This window comes from Centropristis striata, chromosome 15 (genome assembly GCF_030273125.1).
Source record: "Centropristis striata isolate RG_2023a ecotype Rhode Island chromosome 15, C.striata_1.0, whole genome shotgun sequence".
In the NCBI taxonomy this organism is placed as follows: Eukaryota; Metazoa; Chordata; class Actinopteri; order Perciformes; family Serranidae; genus Centropristis; species Centropristis striata.
The window spans coordinates 7,077,423-7,095,286 of record NC_081531.1 but is presented as its reverse complement, the minus strand read 5'-3'; the positions used below and the strand labels follow the sequence as shown (position 1 = coordinate 7,095,286).

The window sequence follows — 17,864 nt, the reverse complement described above, 5'->3', positions numbered from 1 at the left end:
CTTCACCACGTTTAATCCCACTTTAATTGACCACATTGTAAAAACCCAAAGCGCTCCTGAATGAACACTGCTTTCATTTGACCGCTTCATGGCGAATTCCTGACATCAGACTGGACGTTTAGACACCAGCTCCCTCTGATCCCAGATGAGACATTTCATTATAACAAAATAAAACTTAAAAAAAAAATGAAAATCATCCACAAAAAAACAAAAATCTCTTTGATGCAATTTTCTTCCCCCAAACAAAAGTATAAAAAGTACTCTTTTTTTCCCACTCATCTGCAGACCACAGGGGAAGGTGTTCAGTGCTGTGCGCTAGAAGGCTGTTTTCACCGCCGCCTCAAGGTTTTATGTCCTTGAAAGACCCCGGTTGTCCAGATCTTTGACCTGAAACATGGAACACAAGACTTGGTTAGAAAGGTCTACAGCAGGGGTCTCAAACTCTAATTACCTGGGGGCGGCTGGAGGCAGTATCAAAATGACCAAAAAAAAACGACACAAAATTACTTAAAAAAGACACAAAATGACCAAAAGAACACACTAACTTACTTTAAAAAAAAAGACACAAAATGACCAAAAAGACGCAAAATGACCAAAAGAACACACTAACTTACTTTAAAAAAAAAGACACAAAATGACCAAAAAGACGCAAAATGACCAAAAAAAAATACACAGAATTACCCAAAGACACAAAATTATTTCAAAAAGACACAAAATTACCCAAAAAAAGACACAAAATGACAGAAAAAAACTAAATTGCTTAAAAAAGAAACAAAATGACCAAATAAAGACACAGAATTATTTCAAAAAAGACATAAAATAATTTCAAAAAGACACAAAATTACCCAAAAAAGACACAAAAGAACAGAAAAAAAGAAACAAAATGACCAAAAAAGGACAGAATTATTTAAAAAAAGACCCCCAAAAAAAGACACAAAATTAATAAAAAAAAAAATTTTAGGGACCTTCCACATCCAACACGGTAAAGTGCCATTCATATAAAACTAAAAATAATAAAAGAGTTATAAGAGTCTACTCATTATTTTTACATTAAACATGTGATTATCTATAGTCTATAGATGGATATAGTCAGATTGCAAGAGAAATACAGTAAGAATTTAAAGCATTTACAAGCACTTTATCCAAAATCCAAGTTCAAGCATTTTCAAGGATTTCAAGTACCCGTACGAACCCTGGTCCTAAAAAAAGCTTTATCGTGACCCAGCAGTCCTTTTCGACTGATCTGATGACAACATGTGACAGGACATGGTGAGGAGAAAAGTGCCGTTACCTTGTATATCCTAACCAGCCAGTGCTCTGTTGTGTAGGCCTCCTCCAACACGTCCAGCTCAAAGTCCTTGTTCCCAATCTCAGCGTTCCTCACTCTGTCATAACCTGGTGGGCGCTCTGCACAGAACATCCAACATCATCACAATTACAGCACAAAAAGCTCTTTGTTTTATATTAATAAGGAGCACAAACTACGTGAATATGAATGCTCGGTCCTGTCTGCTGACAGTGCACTCAACACAAGCTGATGCAGCACTTCATCTACACATTTTGGCTCAAGTTTCTACACGGGCTAGCTTCGTGGCTTTTGCCAACAGCTCTGTCCAAATATGAATAAAATATAGAGGATCACAGAATAAAGTAGCTGCATCATTAAAGGAATACCTCACCCTTAAAATTAGCTTTTTTTAAATAGCGATTAATCATCCATGTTACCCTGAATTCCTGAAGAAATTTTTTTTTTTTTATTGCAGGCCTTCAGGGTGAACAAAGAAAGCAAAAAGATAGAAAATCCTTGATGAGCCAAAGTAAATGGAGGCCGTGTTTAACAAAAAAACTATATCAAAACATGCGTTTACGTGATGTTTGGATTAATACTAAATACATAGCTGGAAGGGGGAAAAATATCTTTTACAATTATTACTGATTTCAGCTCTTAAATGTCTTACTGTTAAGCGGTTAAAACCTTCCAACAAACAATATGTGGATTGAGAAGGTCTGGGAAATCTATCACATGGAACAAATAATTTACTCCTTGTGGCTTCAAAAAGATAGATTTGTTAACAGATGGAGACCTGCCATGACCATATTGATGCAATAAAAGTTATCTTTATTTTATTTTACTTTAGTTCACCTCATTTAATTTTATTTATTTCCATTTACACAGTTTATTATTTAATTAACTATTGTTTGTTTGTGTTACTTTTGTTTAACGATATCATTTATACACATTTGACCTGATGCATATACTTTAATGCTGTATGAAGCAGATCACAAGTGAAAAACCGCTGATGAAATTAATTTATTGCAAAGATATAGAATATAAAAAGTCAGTCGGGTCACTTTAGACCCATGTTGTGCACTTAACTAAACAGTCATTTCAAAAACACTTCAATGCACAATACGCCTCTGACATCAAGGTAAAAAACAGGTCCTGCATGAAGACATAAAGAGTAACTCACTGGCTTCTGTGTAGACCTGTCCGAAGCGGTAGTAGCACATCTTGTACATGAGGCAGTTGAGCAGGACGGGCGAGCCCTCGCGGTCCACTCTGAACTCTCCGGTGGGTGTGTAGTAGTCGTGCTCCTTGATGTGTTTGCCGGTGTCTGTGCTTCCCCCGATACGCACCATCCACAGGAACTTATTGATGTCTGAGGCACACAGGAGGACAAGTTAGAGATCTTGATTTGATTTGATTTATTTGGCACAGTTTTAAAAGGAAGAAAATAACATAATAAGAACTATATATATATATATATATATATATATATATATATATATATATATATATATATATATATATATATATATATATATATATATATATATATATATATATAATTTTAGCCTTGCACCCCCTTCTATGTCCCAACCGGGTTGATGCACCCCCAATCCCCCACACCTTTAAAAAAACAAAATGCAACAAGCTTTTTTATAACCATATTAAAGGCGGCATGTTAAATCGTGCTCAAATGACCAGAACACACATATAATAAAATAATCACCATCACAACAATGCACTCTCGCATTTGAATTAATCTGAAACACAGTTTCGATATAATGCAACAAAGTTATGCGCAAGCTTCCACTTTTAAGAGCAAAGAGGATGATGACAGGCTCAGGATCAGAGGCAGAAAGCACATAAGTTGGGAAAATGTTAGAAAATTTTGAGCCACGTTGAACAAAAATTGCAGCAAGTTTAAATTAGCGTGGAGCTAAAACAACCCTGTCATCATAGCGTGGGTTGGAAAAATGGAAGAAGATAACTTCTACGCTTCACTTTAAGATGAAGTGCATTGTGAATAGCCTGCATTTATTAATTAATTAATATTACAGTTTTTGATTTTACATTTTAAAAAGGAAATGTTTATTTACACGTTTTTATTGTGTGGGGCGAAAAAATGTAATTGTGCAATTATCAGACCGCTATTACATTTTTCATCTTGGGCACCCCCTAGCAGCAGCCCGAGCACCCCAAAGGGTCCACGCACCACACTTTGGGAATCCCTGCACTACAATGACAGCTGCCTTAAAGCCACAGTGTAATAAATACATAGATACTAAGTGATGTGCTGATAATTGGGACGTACCATCTGAAGAGTAGCCCGTCAGTCCTCCAAAGATGACCAGGACATAACTGACATCCAGCTCCCTCATGATCTCATAGGCCCTCTCCTCTGTGGAGGCCATGGCCTGCAGGACAAACAACAGCTCAGTCAACTCATCAGCTCTTCACAAACACCACTCCCCTGAAGGTTAGCTGCTCACCTGTCCCACTCTGGAGATGTGTGTGTTGTTCCACGTGTTGTTGTCCACTAGAATGGTTCGATTCGCCATCGCAGTTATCTGATAGCCATAATCCCACCATGACATCACCTTGGCATCCTGCAAACACAAAATAAACCTCAGATCATTCAGTAGAGGCTAGGGCTGGGAGACATGGCCCTAAAAGATTATCACGGTATTTCAGGGTATTTTTGCGATAACGCTTCTCGCCTCAACTCAACATAAGTGATGCACTAACTTTGAACTGCTCTTAATTGTCTTTTTCTTTTCTTATTCTATGTTTTAACTGCATTCTCAACTGCTGTATGATTTTAATGGAATTCTGTATCTTTACGGTGGGCCGAAGGCAAATTTCCACCATGGTGGATAATAAAGACTTATTGTATTGTATTGTATATTCTTGAAAATATTACAAAATGCTGAAAAATATTAATATTTAATGCTAATATTTATGATTTTTTTAGTATGTATAAATAAATAAAACTAAAAATTATTCTCTTGGCTCTTGAGTATTAGCAAATAATAAAAAATAACCATCTAGGGGGTGCAGGGGTGAGTGTCTGCTTGTGGGCTGCTGTGGCTCAGTTGGTAGAGCGGGTTGCCCACTGTTGGAAGGTTGGTGGTTGGATCCCTGACCATGGCAGCCTACATGGCGAAGTATCCTTGAGCAAGATACTGAACCCCAAATTGCTCCTGATGCTGCGTTCATCGTTATGTGAATGAATTCCCAATGGTGGCAGGTGGCACCGTTTAGGGTAGCCTCTGCCACCAGTATGAATGTGTGTTGCACTCAACGGGTGAATGAGCGCAGTCTGTAGTGTAAAGCGCTTTGAGTGGTCGCAAATCGATTAGAAAAGCGCTATATAAGTGCAGGTCCATTTACCATTCCATTTGCTGAGACAACAGCAACACAATGCAAAATAACTTTTTATAGTTATGAATAGTGTACATATATTTACAGTAGCTTGAAATGAGACGTTAGTGCAGCACATGAGACTCTGGAGCTGCCACAGTCTAGATAATTAATGGGAAACCCTTACGCCACTACGTCAAGAAGTAGGAATGTAGCAAATATCATGATATGCATTTTTTACTCATAAGAAAACTATACCAGTATAATAGTGAACGATACATTATGGTACACCCCTAGACTGAACTGAACTGAAACGGTGACGATGGTGCATAACTAATAACCACATTCTGCCTATAACTCAGAACCCCAGTTATTAACTCCTTACTGATTTACATATTTTATGTCTTTGTGCATCACTGACCTCAGGCGTGTTGTGGCGGAGCCAGTAGTACGCCTCTCTGAAGTCATCAAAGATGATGCGGCTGCCGTCGCCTCCACGGGCCGACAGGACGATAGAGGGAGAGGAGTAGGCCTCGCTGGTCACCCAGGTAGAGTGGAAGGTGTACGTGATGAGGAAGAAGGCCATGACCAGAATCATCCCACTGGCAACCTGGTGGGAACACAGAAGGTTTTACCTTTCTGTCTGTGGGACTATTATTGTGCTTTTATTCTGGTGTACTGAAGTAAAAATATGATTCTCTTAATGTAACAGCATTTAATCAGTGGGAGAGTAAACATCATCACGAGAGAGATTTAACTTGAAAACACTGTTGGGATGCTGTGTAAAACTCCACTAAAAACAGAATGCATCACATTCAGATTTCACAGTGAATATTTACAGAAAGAAAGGTTTATCTGTGTAAACATAAAATCTCAATGTTTTTTTTTTTAAGTTTTCAACTGAAGTTATGTCATAAAGGATTATACAATTATCACGAGTTGTAATAAAAGTACCAAATACCACAGCAACCCCACTCTACTACAAGTAAAAGTCCTGCATTAAAACAATTAGTACAGATGTAATCTCAACAAGTATCAAAGTAAAAGTACTGCAGAAAAATCCCAATTTCGAGGCCAGTTTTTAAAAAAAAGTACGATTATACTTTCAATGCATAAACTTAAAAGCCAGTAAAGCTAGCTGTGACATAAAAGTAGGTGAATATATGACCAACAAGAAGCTTAAAATGAAAATACTACAGTTCAGGAAAAAAAGGAAAAAGAGCAGAAGAGAAGTCAAGTGTATTTACGGTCTCTTTAAGTAATAAAAAGGCAACATCTGTTTTTTTTAAACACTGTTGATTATTAACTGTAACTCCTGACTTGCTACTGTGCCCTGACAGTGTTGTTTGTTATCTCCATTTCATAAGTACATAGATATAGATCTTGAACGACAGATAAAGGACGAGGTCGTGTCTATGGAAGTACTTTTACTGGCAGGATTTCTTTTTTTGTCCCGCTAAATAGCAATAACTCAGTTCTGATATTATCACCATGCCTCCAGCTGCTGCTAGCGGATAACAAGGAGGATGTTTAACCAGTTTCAATTTCATGACTTTTCACTTTAAAACATATGCATGATGTACAAAAACAGACTTTAGATCAGTGATTTTAAGGGATGTAATAAATCTAATGTGTTTAAATATATATGAGTCAGCATTTAATTCATTAGTGTGACAAAAACAACTAAATAAGGGCTACATTAAACATTTATTAATTAATTTAAATAAAAAAATCACTATAGAGAAGTTTAAAAATAGGCTATATCGCAAGAATAAGGGCGTGTGCAACATCTAGAGCTGCAACAATTATTCGGTTAATCAAACAGTAATCGATTATTAAATTAATCGTCAACGATTTTGAAAATTGAATAATTGTTTTTTTAAAGACTAAGTCCAAATTCTATGATTTCAGCTACTTCAATGTGCATATTTCTGGTTTCTTTGTTCCTTTTATGACAATAAACTGAATATCTCTGGTTTGTGGACAAAACAAGAGATTTGATGATGTCATCTTTTGGGAAAAACTGAAGTTTACAATACTAAAAATGTGGATCCCTCATGAAAAAGGTTGGGAACCACTGCTTTAGATGACAGACAGCACCCTCTAACAGCTACAGAAGCACTCTGCAGCAGCGTCTGGGTCCTCCTACCTCATTCTTGATGGGGTAGGTGGAGTCCTGCTGTTTCTTGCTCTTCTTGTCTGGCCGGCTGACATCCAGATTCTTCATGTAGGTGGTTAACACTTGTGACACGCCGATACCCGACAGGATGCACATGACTGGAGCCAGGACCAACATCAGACGCACCTGAGGAGGCAACAAAAAGGTGCAAAACATATGAGGCACAATGTAAAAAACTATAGGATTACTTTCCTAAACACATGTTTTTTTTCTTTCACTTCAGTTTTGTTTCATGATGCGAGTGTGCCATCTTCTGGTGACATTGGAGAAATAACACAAACACCCAAAAAGCAAACAAATCAACAGGGTTGGTACATTTTAGCAGTGGTCAAATTCAAGCATTTTTCAAGGACTTTCAAGGTTAATTTTCAAGCTTTTCTAGTATCTTACACCTGTTGTAAGTTGCATGTTTTAGATGAGTACTTACATACTAAAAGGGGGAGATTTCACTGAACCATACCAACAGCGATGGTATTACACTTTTAGGAGGAACGGTCTTCATTTCAGATAGGCTACTCATTAGTTTTTACATTGAACATGTGATTATCTATAGTCTATAGATGGATATAGTCAGATTGAAAGAGAAATACAGTAAGAATTTCAAGCATTTACAAATACTTTATCCAAAATCCAAGCACTTTTCAAACCTTGAAAATACAACATTTAAATTCAAGCATTTTCAAGGATTTCAAGCACCCGTACCAACCCTGAATCAACGAGTGTGGAGAGTCCTTTGAAAGGTACATACGGCGGTATAGAGGACGTACCATGACAGCTGAGAAGTACATGCTGGTGACTCCATACATGATGATGAAGATCCTGGCGTCCGACAGGTTGTTGAAACAGTAGTAAAGACCAACTGGAAGGAAAGAGAAGGGAAATGTCAGCTAAGACGCAATAAAACACTAAGCTTCATTTGGACAGGTACATCTCAGAAAATTAGGATATCATGAAAAAGTTCAATATAATTTGTCAATAATTTCAGAAAGTTAAACTCATACATTATATAGATTCATTACTATATAAGTGTGAAATATTTCAAGCCTGTTTTTCTTGTAGTTTTGATGATTCTGGCTTAGAGATAAACCACAAGCTCTTTGGAGATGCTGATTTCATTTTTCATTTTCCACACTGGCAAGGTACCAAAAGCTGCTTCAATGACCATGGTGTTACTGGGCTGACCCTAACCCATAGGAGTCTATGGGCTGTTGTCAAGAGGAAGGTGAGAGACACCAGATGAGCTGAAGGCTGCTATAAAAGCAACATGGTGCTGTAGGCTGATCTCCTCCATGCCACCAAGTATTAATGCAGTAATTCATGCAAAAGGAGCCCAACCAAAGTATCAAAGTATTGAGTGTATAGAAATGAACATACTTTTCAGAAGCATGACATTTGTGTTTAAAATAACCTTTTTTTATTGATCTTATGTAATAAGATCAATAAATCAGTCCAATATTCTAATTTTCTGAGACAGAGTTTTGTGTTTTCATTATCTCTAAGCCATAATCATCAAAATTACAAGAAACACAGGCTTGAAATATTTCACTCTATTTGTCATGACTCTATATAATATACAAATTTCACTTTCTGAAATAACCAACAAAAAATATTGAACTGAATATTCTAATTTTTTGAGATGTACCTGTATGTAAGATTGATCATAGAGTATAAACCCCTGAGGACTCTGTGTTCATGCTGAGTGTGTACTTGCCTGGGAACATGAAGACCAGCAGCTGGAGGTCAAAGTAGTATGAGGACCAGGTTGTGGGCTGGTGCTCAGAGACAGAAGCGATGATGGGAATGTTGTTCTTGGCGTAGGATGGATCCAGCAGGGAGTAGAAACGACCAGTCCATGGAGAGATCTTACCTGAGGGAATATACTTTTGCTCAGTCATGGTCCAAAGTAAAAGAACTTAAAGAATTTATTAATAAGATTTTTCTGAAGTGAGGTAGTCATCCATAGTCTGAGTATTAAACTACAGTAGCTGGCACTCTGCACACACAGTTTGAAGAAGCAGTAAAAATACAATATCAGTTTACACAATATTTAGAATGTTTTCACTGATTTAATACGTCAATTTACAGAAGCACTGAAGCAGTTTTTGTTATAGAAAAGTGGCTTCAAAGAGAGCAAAGATAACAGCTTCTGTTCACCGTTGGAAAGGTCTGTCTGACGGTAGGTAAAGAGGTGAAAATCTTCTAAATATAGAGTACACTTCAACTGATATTGATTTTTTACAGTCTAAAATCCATTTAGCTGCTGCCCCTGTCCACAGCAATATGTTTCTCAAGCTACTCTTGCCTGCTTCTCAGAACTGGTGGTGTACCGAGTGTCATGTACTATTAATTAGACTATAGCCTCTTTCATAGTGCGGTCCTGCAAATGTCCCGCTATATTGCCGGCTTTTCGACTTAGGATGTTCATAGTGATCCACGAAGGCAAAATGATATTTGTGACCTTTCATAGTGCAGTTCAGCGTCACGGAACAAGGTAGGAGGAGACGATAGTCAGAGCAGCAGCAGTGCTGCACAGTAGCACAATGCTAATAGGCTAACAGTTAGCTCTGTAGCAGTACAGAGTGTATGTGCTGCAGCAGTATGTATTCAGTTAGCGATCTCCGTTTGTTTACAACAAGCACCGGACACTCTGTGCACAGTTAGCGATGCCGGTTTGTTTACGATCAGTGGTGGACACCATGTGTACAGTTAGCATGCCGGTTTGTTTACAATATGCGACAGGCGCTGTGCACAGTAAGCAACGGTGGCCGCAGCTATTGTGATGCTAAACAGTGATTCGACTACTGTCGGACAAATATCTCGGACAGTCCGTTCATAATGGTCCCGTGTCTAACAGTACCACCAATTTTCCGCCTCTGTGACTACCTCTTGAGGCGGAAAATTAGTGGGATCATTTGATCCTGGCATCCCGCTTTGGTTGCCTTCATAGTGGAGGCGAAACGTTACAGAGCCGTGAATGTCCCGGCATGAATCGGCACTATGAAGGGGCTTATGTTCCTCTTTTCCAGTGAATATTGGGAAAATTTTTGACAACCCTTACCGGTCAGCATGAGAACGGTGCCCACAGACAGCAGGATGAAGCCCACCAGGGAGATGACGCTCTTGAACAGCACCTCAAACTGCTGGGCATTGAGTTTGCTACGCAGGTAGTCCACAAAGGCATGAATCTGGCACAAGCCAAACATACCGAAGGCTGCCATGTGCTCTGATGACTGCACCGGCTGGTGGAGGAGAGGAGACAGATAGGGAGGTGAAGTGTGTGACACAGAGCGAAGGTTAGGTTACAAAACTTGGACAGTCTGACAGCTTCAGATCAAATTGCTTCACTCCTATTGACTTAGCATTAGTGACTCAATAAGCATGCAGCATGATAGTAGACAGATGGTAGAATGTCAAGGTAGATATTAGGGATCAGAAACCTGCCAACTGGATTATCTATAATGTTAATGATAAATTAATCGATTAATCTCAATGTTTTTATAAATATTCCAGTATGTATAAAACATGCATATGTGGGCAAAATAAAAGATATAAATTCAGTACTATGCAAAAGCCTGATGTGAGAATGGACACTCTTATTTTGAAAGGACGAAAACAGACTTCCTGTCGATCGTAAAGCTAACTCAAGTGAGATTAAATTGTGAAGATAACGTCAAGGAGTTCAGTGTTTTATGTTTTAGCCTCCGAAGAGGCATGAGGTCTGTTTTCACAGTAATCAGCATATTTAAATGTGTTTTGTGTTTAAATAAGCTTTGGATTAAATTAAACCTAGTAATTCATGCTAGCAAGGCTTGATACAATAAGCTAGTTTTGCTCAAATTAATCCTCTTGTATTTCTGTTTTTTTTATAATTATTATTGCAGCTTTTAGTTTGCAAACTGTAGCTTTATCCAACTTAAATCTCAGTTCATTGGCTTATTGATGTACGGCCGCAGAACTGAACGATTGGCGTGTTTCAGTTCAGTGATACTCTGAAGTCAGAGTCAGAGATACAATTAAAAAATACACCGATCGATTAAAAATTCTACGTGATCGACCAAATTCTTAACAACCTTGATCACTGAATTATTCAAATTATTCCCATCCCTAGTATATATACCAGTATTGAAAATTTAACACAATACCCAACCATGCACAGAACAGAGTGAAACCTCCTCTTGTGAACATTGAGAAAACAGTTAAAACATTTGTATTGCTGAGGCTCAACCACAGTATCGGATTAACTCATGCATAGTACATTTCACCTTACCTGGAAACCAACAAAAGAGATCTGCATGGAGAGGATGGTGCCCAGGCAGTAGACGGTGCAGTAAGCCACATAGATGCGGTGAGAAAACCGTCCTGTCAGCATCAGGACCAGGACGTGGAGGGGGATCAGGTTGATCAGGAACACGTAGCCACCCCAGGAGGAAACCTAGACACAACAAACACCTTCTCAGCACCACTGTAAGCTCTGAATGAATTCAATAAAACATGCTTTTTTAGGTCTCCTCACCATGTAGAAGTAGGCCAGTGCACACATGGAGGACCAGTACACGGAGCCGGTTTTCACAGCCTTGATCCACATGTAATAGGTTAACAGCATGCAGAAGATGGCGATACCTGAGTAGGACAGCACAGAGGGAGTTCACTAACAATGTTTTTGTGATGTTTGATTTAAATTAGTTTAGTTTAGTTTATTATTAAGATCCCCATTAGCTGCAGCAAAGCCACAGGTATTCTTCCTGGGGTCCCACAGTATCAAATATACAGTTGAAAACACAAAACATAAACATTATAAAAATTAAAAACTAAAAAAACTAAAAACAAATAACAAGTGAGCGATATGCTTCACCTAACAAAACCAAAACAGAGTGAGCGTTTACACTTTGTGCTTCATTCATTCTTCGTTATATCAATTATTCACATACTAATCCATATTACACACATTTCTACATCATCATAAATGTATAATACATCATTACACAATCTATTAACACATTTCTACATATCATATTGTACATACATTCATTCTACAGCATATACATTATAATAACATATCATATATCTATAGAAATATACTACATACATATAAATATACCATGTTTTCTTACTTTGATAAATACTGTTTTATTAATATTTTGATGTAACCTGATTAATATATTTGCTTGATGGCGTTACATCTTGCTTTAGCTAATGTAAAGTTTCCTACAGCTGCATGTCTGGTGTTATATTTATGACTCTCTGCACTAAAAGCGAGGTTTTTAAACAAAATAAAAGGCTTTTAGGACAGATTTATTTCTAATAACAATAAACAGTGAGTACAATAGTCTGTCTTTGACCAATAACCAATTAAGTTTCTTGTGCATAGAGATAATATTTGTCCTGTAGTCACACTTTAGTATTGTGCGGGCAGCTCTATTCTGTATACATTGTAGTTTATTTAACATGTCTCCAGTGGCATAAGTAACAGTGTTGTGCAGACCAGGTGAATACCTTCATTATCATAGGAGCCAGCAACAGAACGAGAGATATAACCAGGCACCACTGCAATCATGGCAGCAGCCAGGAGCCCAGCACCTGCATCCTGTAGAGACAAAAGGCTCATTAGTGGAAACAGGGCGCTCATCATCATATCAATCAAAGCATATTGAGCTCATTCAGGTCATTTATTAAGTTTTTCTTTGTTTTTCTTTGCTGTTTTTCCCCGAGTAAAGCATGTTGTATCCTTGTTAAGGAAAGTGCTATGTAAATAAAGTTTATTATCTCCACCAGGCATAAGTGTTGAGAAGATTTTGTGTTCTGAATCAAGTTAAATTAATTGCAAAAGATGGCAAACAACTTTTAAAATGCCTGTTTTAAGAACAGAGTTCAGGACGGTCTGGGTTATGCTGACCTGCACTGTTATAGCAGTTTGTACTGCAAACTACACATTTTTTGTGTGATTTAACTGCAAAAACACTACATCATGTTGCCTTTGTGTAAAAAGTCTGAATTCATGCTTTGTCAGGTCAATCTGCAAGGCGACAAGATAAGATAAGACAAGATATTCCTATATTGATCCCCCATGGGGGAAATTCAGGTGTTGCAGCAGCATAAGTAGAGAGTAAAAACAGGTTAAGGGTATAGTAATAGAATAATAAAAATAAAACAGAATAAATATAACAATAAAAATAAATAGTATAAAGGAAAAAAGTATACCCTGAGCAACCCTAAATAGACAGTAACACATAATTTGCATCCATCATCTCTTTATCTTTTACCTTTACCTAACTATTTATTATCTTTTTAGACTACTTACTACATATGCGTAATGTCTGAATGTATTTTTAAAGCACCTTATATATGAGAAGCACACTTAAATTTATTTGTATACTTTTTTAATACAATGACAATAAAGGAAAGCTTGAATCTTGTATGATTTACTGATTGGTCAGATGCCACAGTGTCACTATCTGTGATGTAGAAATCCATGTGTTTCTATGAGGAGACCTGTTATAGATGTCCGCTCAAGTTACCAAATATGGTTCTTTGCCTGATAAAGGGTTAATGTGATTCAAAGCTAAATCACTGGAGCGCCCCTTTCATTAAAACTAGACAGGTTTCATTATAACATTAAATAATGCGGTTTCCTACCTTCAGCTCCTTGGTGAAGTGGTAGGTGACTATTGCGGTGAAGGAGGAGAACAAGGGAGCCAGGAAGACACAGACATTACGGATGTCAATGGTGATGTGGAAAAAATGTAGAGCGTGGTACAGGACGGCAGAGGTGATCATCAGTCCTGGTGAGAGAGAGAGAGAGAGGGGAGACAAGGTGTTTTTTTGTGTGTATTTGACATAGTGTATTTGTTTGTCATTTGACATAGTTTTTGACATGAGACAAACAAAACATGGCTATAAAATAAATGGCACAGCAACAGAATAGCACTAATTCAGTTTTTAGACATTAAATCAAGAAAAGGTTGCCAGATTTTTAAAAATATATCCTCTTTAGCAGATATGATATAACTGATTTTCTCCAAGTGCAATACATTTCCCAGCTCTCTCAACCACATTTCAAATGTAGGAGCCCTTTCAGATTTCCAAGACTGTAAAATTTGCTTTTTGGTTAACAATGTTGAAAGGGAGATAGCCTTAGCTTCATAACTACTTTTCCCACTATCTGGATTAGCCACCCCGAACAACACGGTGAACGGGTTACATGGATGATTGAGGGCCTTAGTGAAGAACTCAGACAAGGAGCCCCAGAATGGTTGTAGCTTATGACATGACAAGAATAAGTGGGATAGTGTCGAAGACAAGGTTTTTAAGTAAGCTGTGCATTAAGTAGTAGAGGAATGTGAAAACACCTCTGTGGTGCCAAACTTTGCACAGATAGCACTCAGTATAGTCAAGATCAGACATTTTAGGAGACATAAACATAAAAAATATAAAGTTTTTGAATGGAGCTGGAACTAAGAGACATGAACTGATCTGCTCTTGATATCAAACAACCCAGATTACAGTTTATAAACCCACATGCATGTACTTTCTCTGTTCTCTCTAATATTTTTTCTCATTCCTACCTGGATAAATGGTGCCACCAATGATCCTCCCCAGAGGATACCATGCCCTGTCATCGAACCAGTTGTGAAACTTATAAAATCCTTCTTCTGCCAGGAAGCGGGTGGTACGGTAGTTAAAGTACCTGAAAGTGAGATAAAGGCGGAGGTGAGAAACTACTTTAACAGAGGACAACCCCTCAATTATGTAAGAAAATAACTATGAAAGAAGTAGCACTCACGGATCAAACTCATGGATGACGCTTTCAAACCTCAAGACGGAAAACAGTCTGGTGGAGAATGCTGGAAAGAAGGAAAAGCACATACATGGTGTTAGATCTGTTTAGAGTATTACTGAGACCATGATGCTCTTGTTTATGGGAAAAAAGGGGACTCACAGAGGATTGCAGCCATGGACAGGATGAGTAGCTTCAGCAGCGTGTCCTGTTTCTCATAGGACAAACGGAGGAAGCCCAGCTTGGTCATTTTGGCGAGGTTGGGGACAGCTCACCGTACTACCTGATGGGAGGGAGACAAGCATTGTAAGACTCAAAGTAAAACTCTTCTCTTCTTTGTGAGATCTCAAACCAACTCTGACTGTCCTCCAAACTGTCTCATCTTCACTCTTCACTGTGGAGTTTGACATGTCCTGTCTCGTCCTCACCAGTGGTGGATAAAGTACACAACCTCATTATCTGAGTCATAGTATAGTTAATCCTGGTCAAACATGTCTCCAGTACAAGAGAAAGTTGTTTAATCTTAATCTGAGTTTAAGTATTGGTGTACTTACTTTTAAAAATGACTGAAGTATTCAAAACGACATTTTCATTTTAATGTCAATGCATTTAGAGAAGCTTATGACTCATTCTACTGAATATAGCATGTAGAAGCTGTAGTATCTTGTGTATCTACCTCACAAATGTTATATTGCACAGTAACAACTTGTTCCCCGTTGGTTGAACGCGCTCTACCTTTAAAAACCTCCTAAAGACCCAGCTCTTCAGAGAGCATCTTCTCTCCTAGCACCACACCACAACTCTACTCCTTAAAGAATTGTCACTAGCACTTATGCTGCACTAATGCCTCTTATTGCACTACAACTGTTTTTCCTGTAAGTCACTTTGGATAAAAGCAATTAGATGTAAATGTAACAAGGATAGGTGTCATCAATTTGAGTAATCCCCAAGTTATCTTTAATGCGAGGACCGTATGGGCCATAATTAATTTTTCCCTCTCACATTCACAAAAAATACCTCTCAAATTCACAATTTTACCTCCTACAAACATAATTTTACCTCTTACAAACATAATTTTACCTCTTACAAACATAATTTTACTTCTCACATTCACAATGTTACAATTTTAGGTAAAATTGTGTATGTGAGAGGTAAAGTTGAGAATGTGAGAGGTAAAATTATGAATGTGAGAGGTAAAATTGTGGATGTGAGAGGTAAAATTGTGAATGTGAGAGGTAAAATTGTGAATGTGAGAGGTAAAATTGAAAAGACAAACAGAAGGATTGTTGAGAAAACCCAAATGTTGCCCAACATAACTTCAGCTTTCAGAAAGAAGTCGTGCAACATAAAAGAAATCAGAACAAAATAAAATGCCATGCCACCTTTAGCCATGCAAATACTCAAAAAAAATCAAAGCCTTGTAACTGCATAGAGTCAACTTCCATGTCCAGCCCAACCAGATAAGGCCACGCACTAAGATGTGGCGACAGGAACCAGGAAGCACACTCTGGAAAAAAACTTCTGCAGGGATTTTCTACCTGCCTGTCTGTCTGTCTTCTTCAGATTGTATAAATGTATGCTAGGCGAAAACACAAACTATTAAGCTTATAACAGAGCCCTAATTAAGTACTGACAGTCTCTCCAACATCACAGGGCAAGGAAATGATCAGCAGCTAATATTTGTCCAACGAGAACCCCATATACACCCATTTTGTGCACATTTTAAATAAATGCATGCATTGTTGTATAGTCTAAACAGCATCTTATATCCAGTGAGCATCAGGCCGGCTAGTGTTGATGCTGCTTCCATCCACTTAAAAGTGTGTGAGCGGCTAACGTGGCTAACCTGCTAGCAGCTGTATAATGAACACCTTAGCCTCGCGCCGCTTCTCTGACTTAATGTGATAATATAAGCGACACCTTTACATATGGCAGCAGGACAACAGCCTACAAAACAAAATGTATATCTCTTAAATGAGCTAACAGGTTTAATATTCAGTTAGACTCACCCGCTCCGTTCCTGTTACTCATACACTATTCACACACACACAACCTTCACCATGAGCTAATCCCGCCCACTCTACGCCATGCTGCGTGCTTATTGGCTGAGGCTCAGTCCAACTGTAAACCGACACGAATCTGATTGGTTCTCGTGATTGTCAATGAAATTTGGTTCCCTTCCTTGCCGCTGTGGTGTAGTGACGTGTCCTTAGACAGGCAGCGTGACGTGTCGCCTCCTACTGGTGGAAAACTGTCAAGACAAGATCATTCAATGGTGCAGTCAAAGCCAAAAATAGTTAACTTTGAATAACTATTTGACAATATGTCGTCACCCTGTTAAAATAATCGCCTAACTCATTTTTTCAAGTTTGCAGGAAACGCAAAAAACTCATTACTCTTCAACACAACAGGGCTTTAAAAACTGGTACTTGACTTAAAAAGTTTCATGGATATTAAAAGGTCATACCAGCCTAAAAGAGACACAATCAGTAAATTGGAAAAACTTGAAAAGCTTTGGAGGCTTTGCATTTATAAAACGTCACCCTGTTAAAATAATCGCCTAACTCATTTTTTCAAGTTTGCAGGAAACACAAAAAACTTCACCAAAAGTGTAACATATGACATTTATTGATCATTTCACTCAAAAAGGATGTAACAAAGGATGGCTATTGGCATAGTAATAACACTGTGTGTACATTATGTAACTTAAGAGAAATTAATGACTTAGGCAATTTTTTTAACATGCCTTTAGGACTTAAGCAAGATATGGTAACACTTTATTTTGAAGGTGTCTCCATAAGAGTCACACAAGCCTGTCAGAAACATGACATGACAAGTATCATGAGCATTAATGTTACTTCAAAGTGTCATTAATGTTCATGACACATCCCATGTCATGTTAATGACATGCTCATGTCATGTATTTTTGCATATGTGAGAGGGAAGAATGCATTATGGCCCATACGGTAATCACATTAAAGATACCTTGGGGATACTCCAGCTTCTGAATGCAAGATTCATTAGGTTGAGTCATGAGCTTCTCTAAATGCATTGACATTAAAAAGAAAATGTACTTTTGAATACTTCAGTCATTTTTAAGCAAGTACTCCAATACTTTAACTCAGATTAAGATTGAACAACTTTCTCTTGTGTTGGAAATGTTTGACCAGGACTAACTAAACGTTGACTCAGATAATGAAGTTGTGTACTTTATCCACTTTATCATCCAATATACCTTATTTTGAGCCTTACTATGAAGATGA

At 37.9% G+C, this 17,864-nt stretch overlaps 1 protein-coding gene across 1 annotated transcript; it reads right to left on the bottom strand.

The window, feature by feature from the left end:
* Positions 1-6: 6 nt before the first annotated feature.
* Positions 7-16,676, bottom strand: stt3a (STT3 oligosaccharyltransferase complex catalytic subunit A). Its single transcript, XM_059352330.1, has 18 exons — positions 16,611-16,676; positions 14,764-14,884; positions 14,608-14,668; positions 14,390-14,511; positions 13,461-13,606; positions 12,321-12,411; positions 11,341-11,447; positions 11,095-11,259; positions 9,886-10,066; positions 8,539-8,694; positions 7,595-7,686; positions 6,798-6,953; positions 5,070-5,258; positions 3,778-3,894; positions 3,600-3,702; positions 2,472-2,660; positions 1,292-1,407; positions 7-387 (listed from the first exon to the last, which is right to left on the bottom strand). The coding sequence occupies exons 2-18, from the start codon at positions 14,849-14,851 to the stop codon at positions 349-351; spliced, it is 2,118 nt and encodes a 705-aa protein (XP_059208313.1). The 5' UTR covers positions 14,852-14,884; positions 16,611-16,676; the 3' UTR covers positions 7-348.
* Between the last annotated feature and the right edge of the window lie 1,188 nt (positions 16,677-17,864).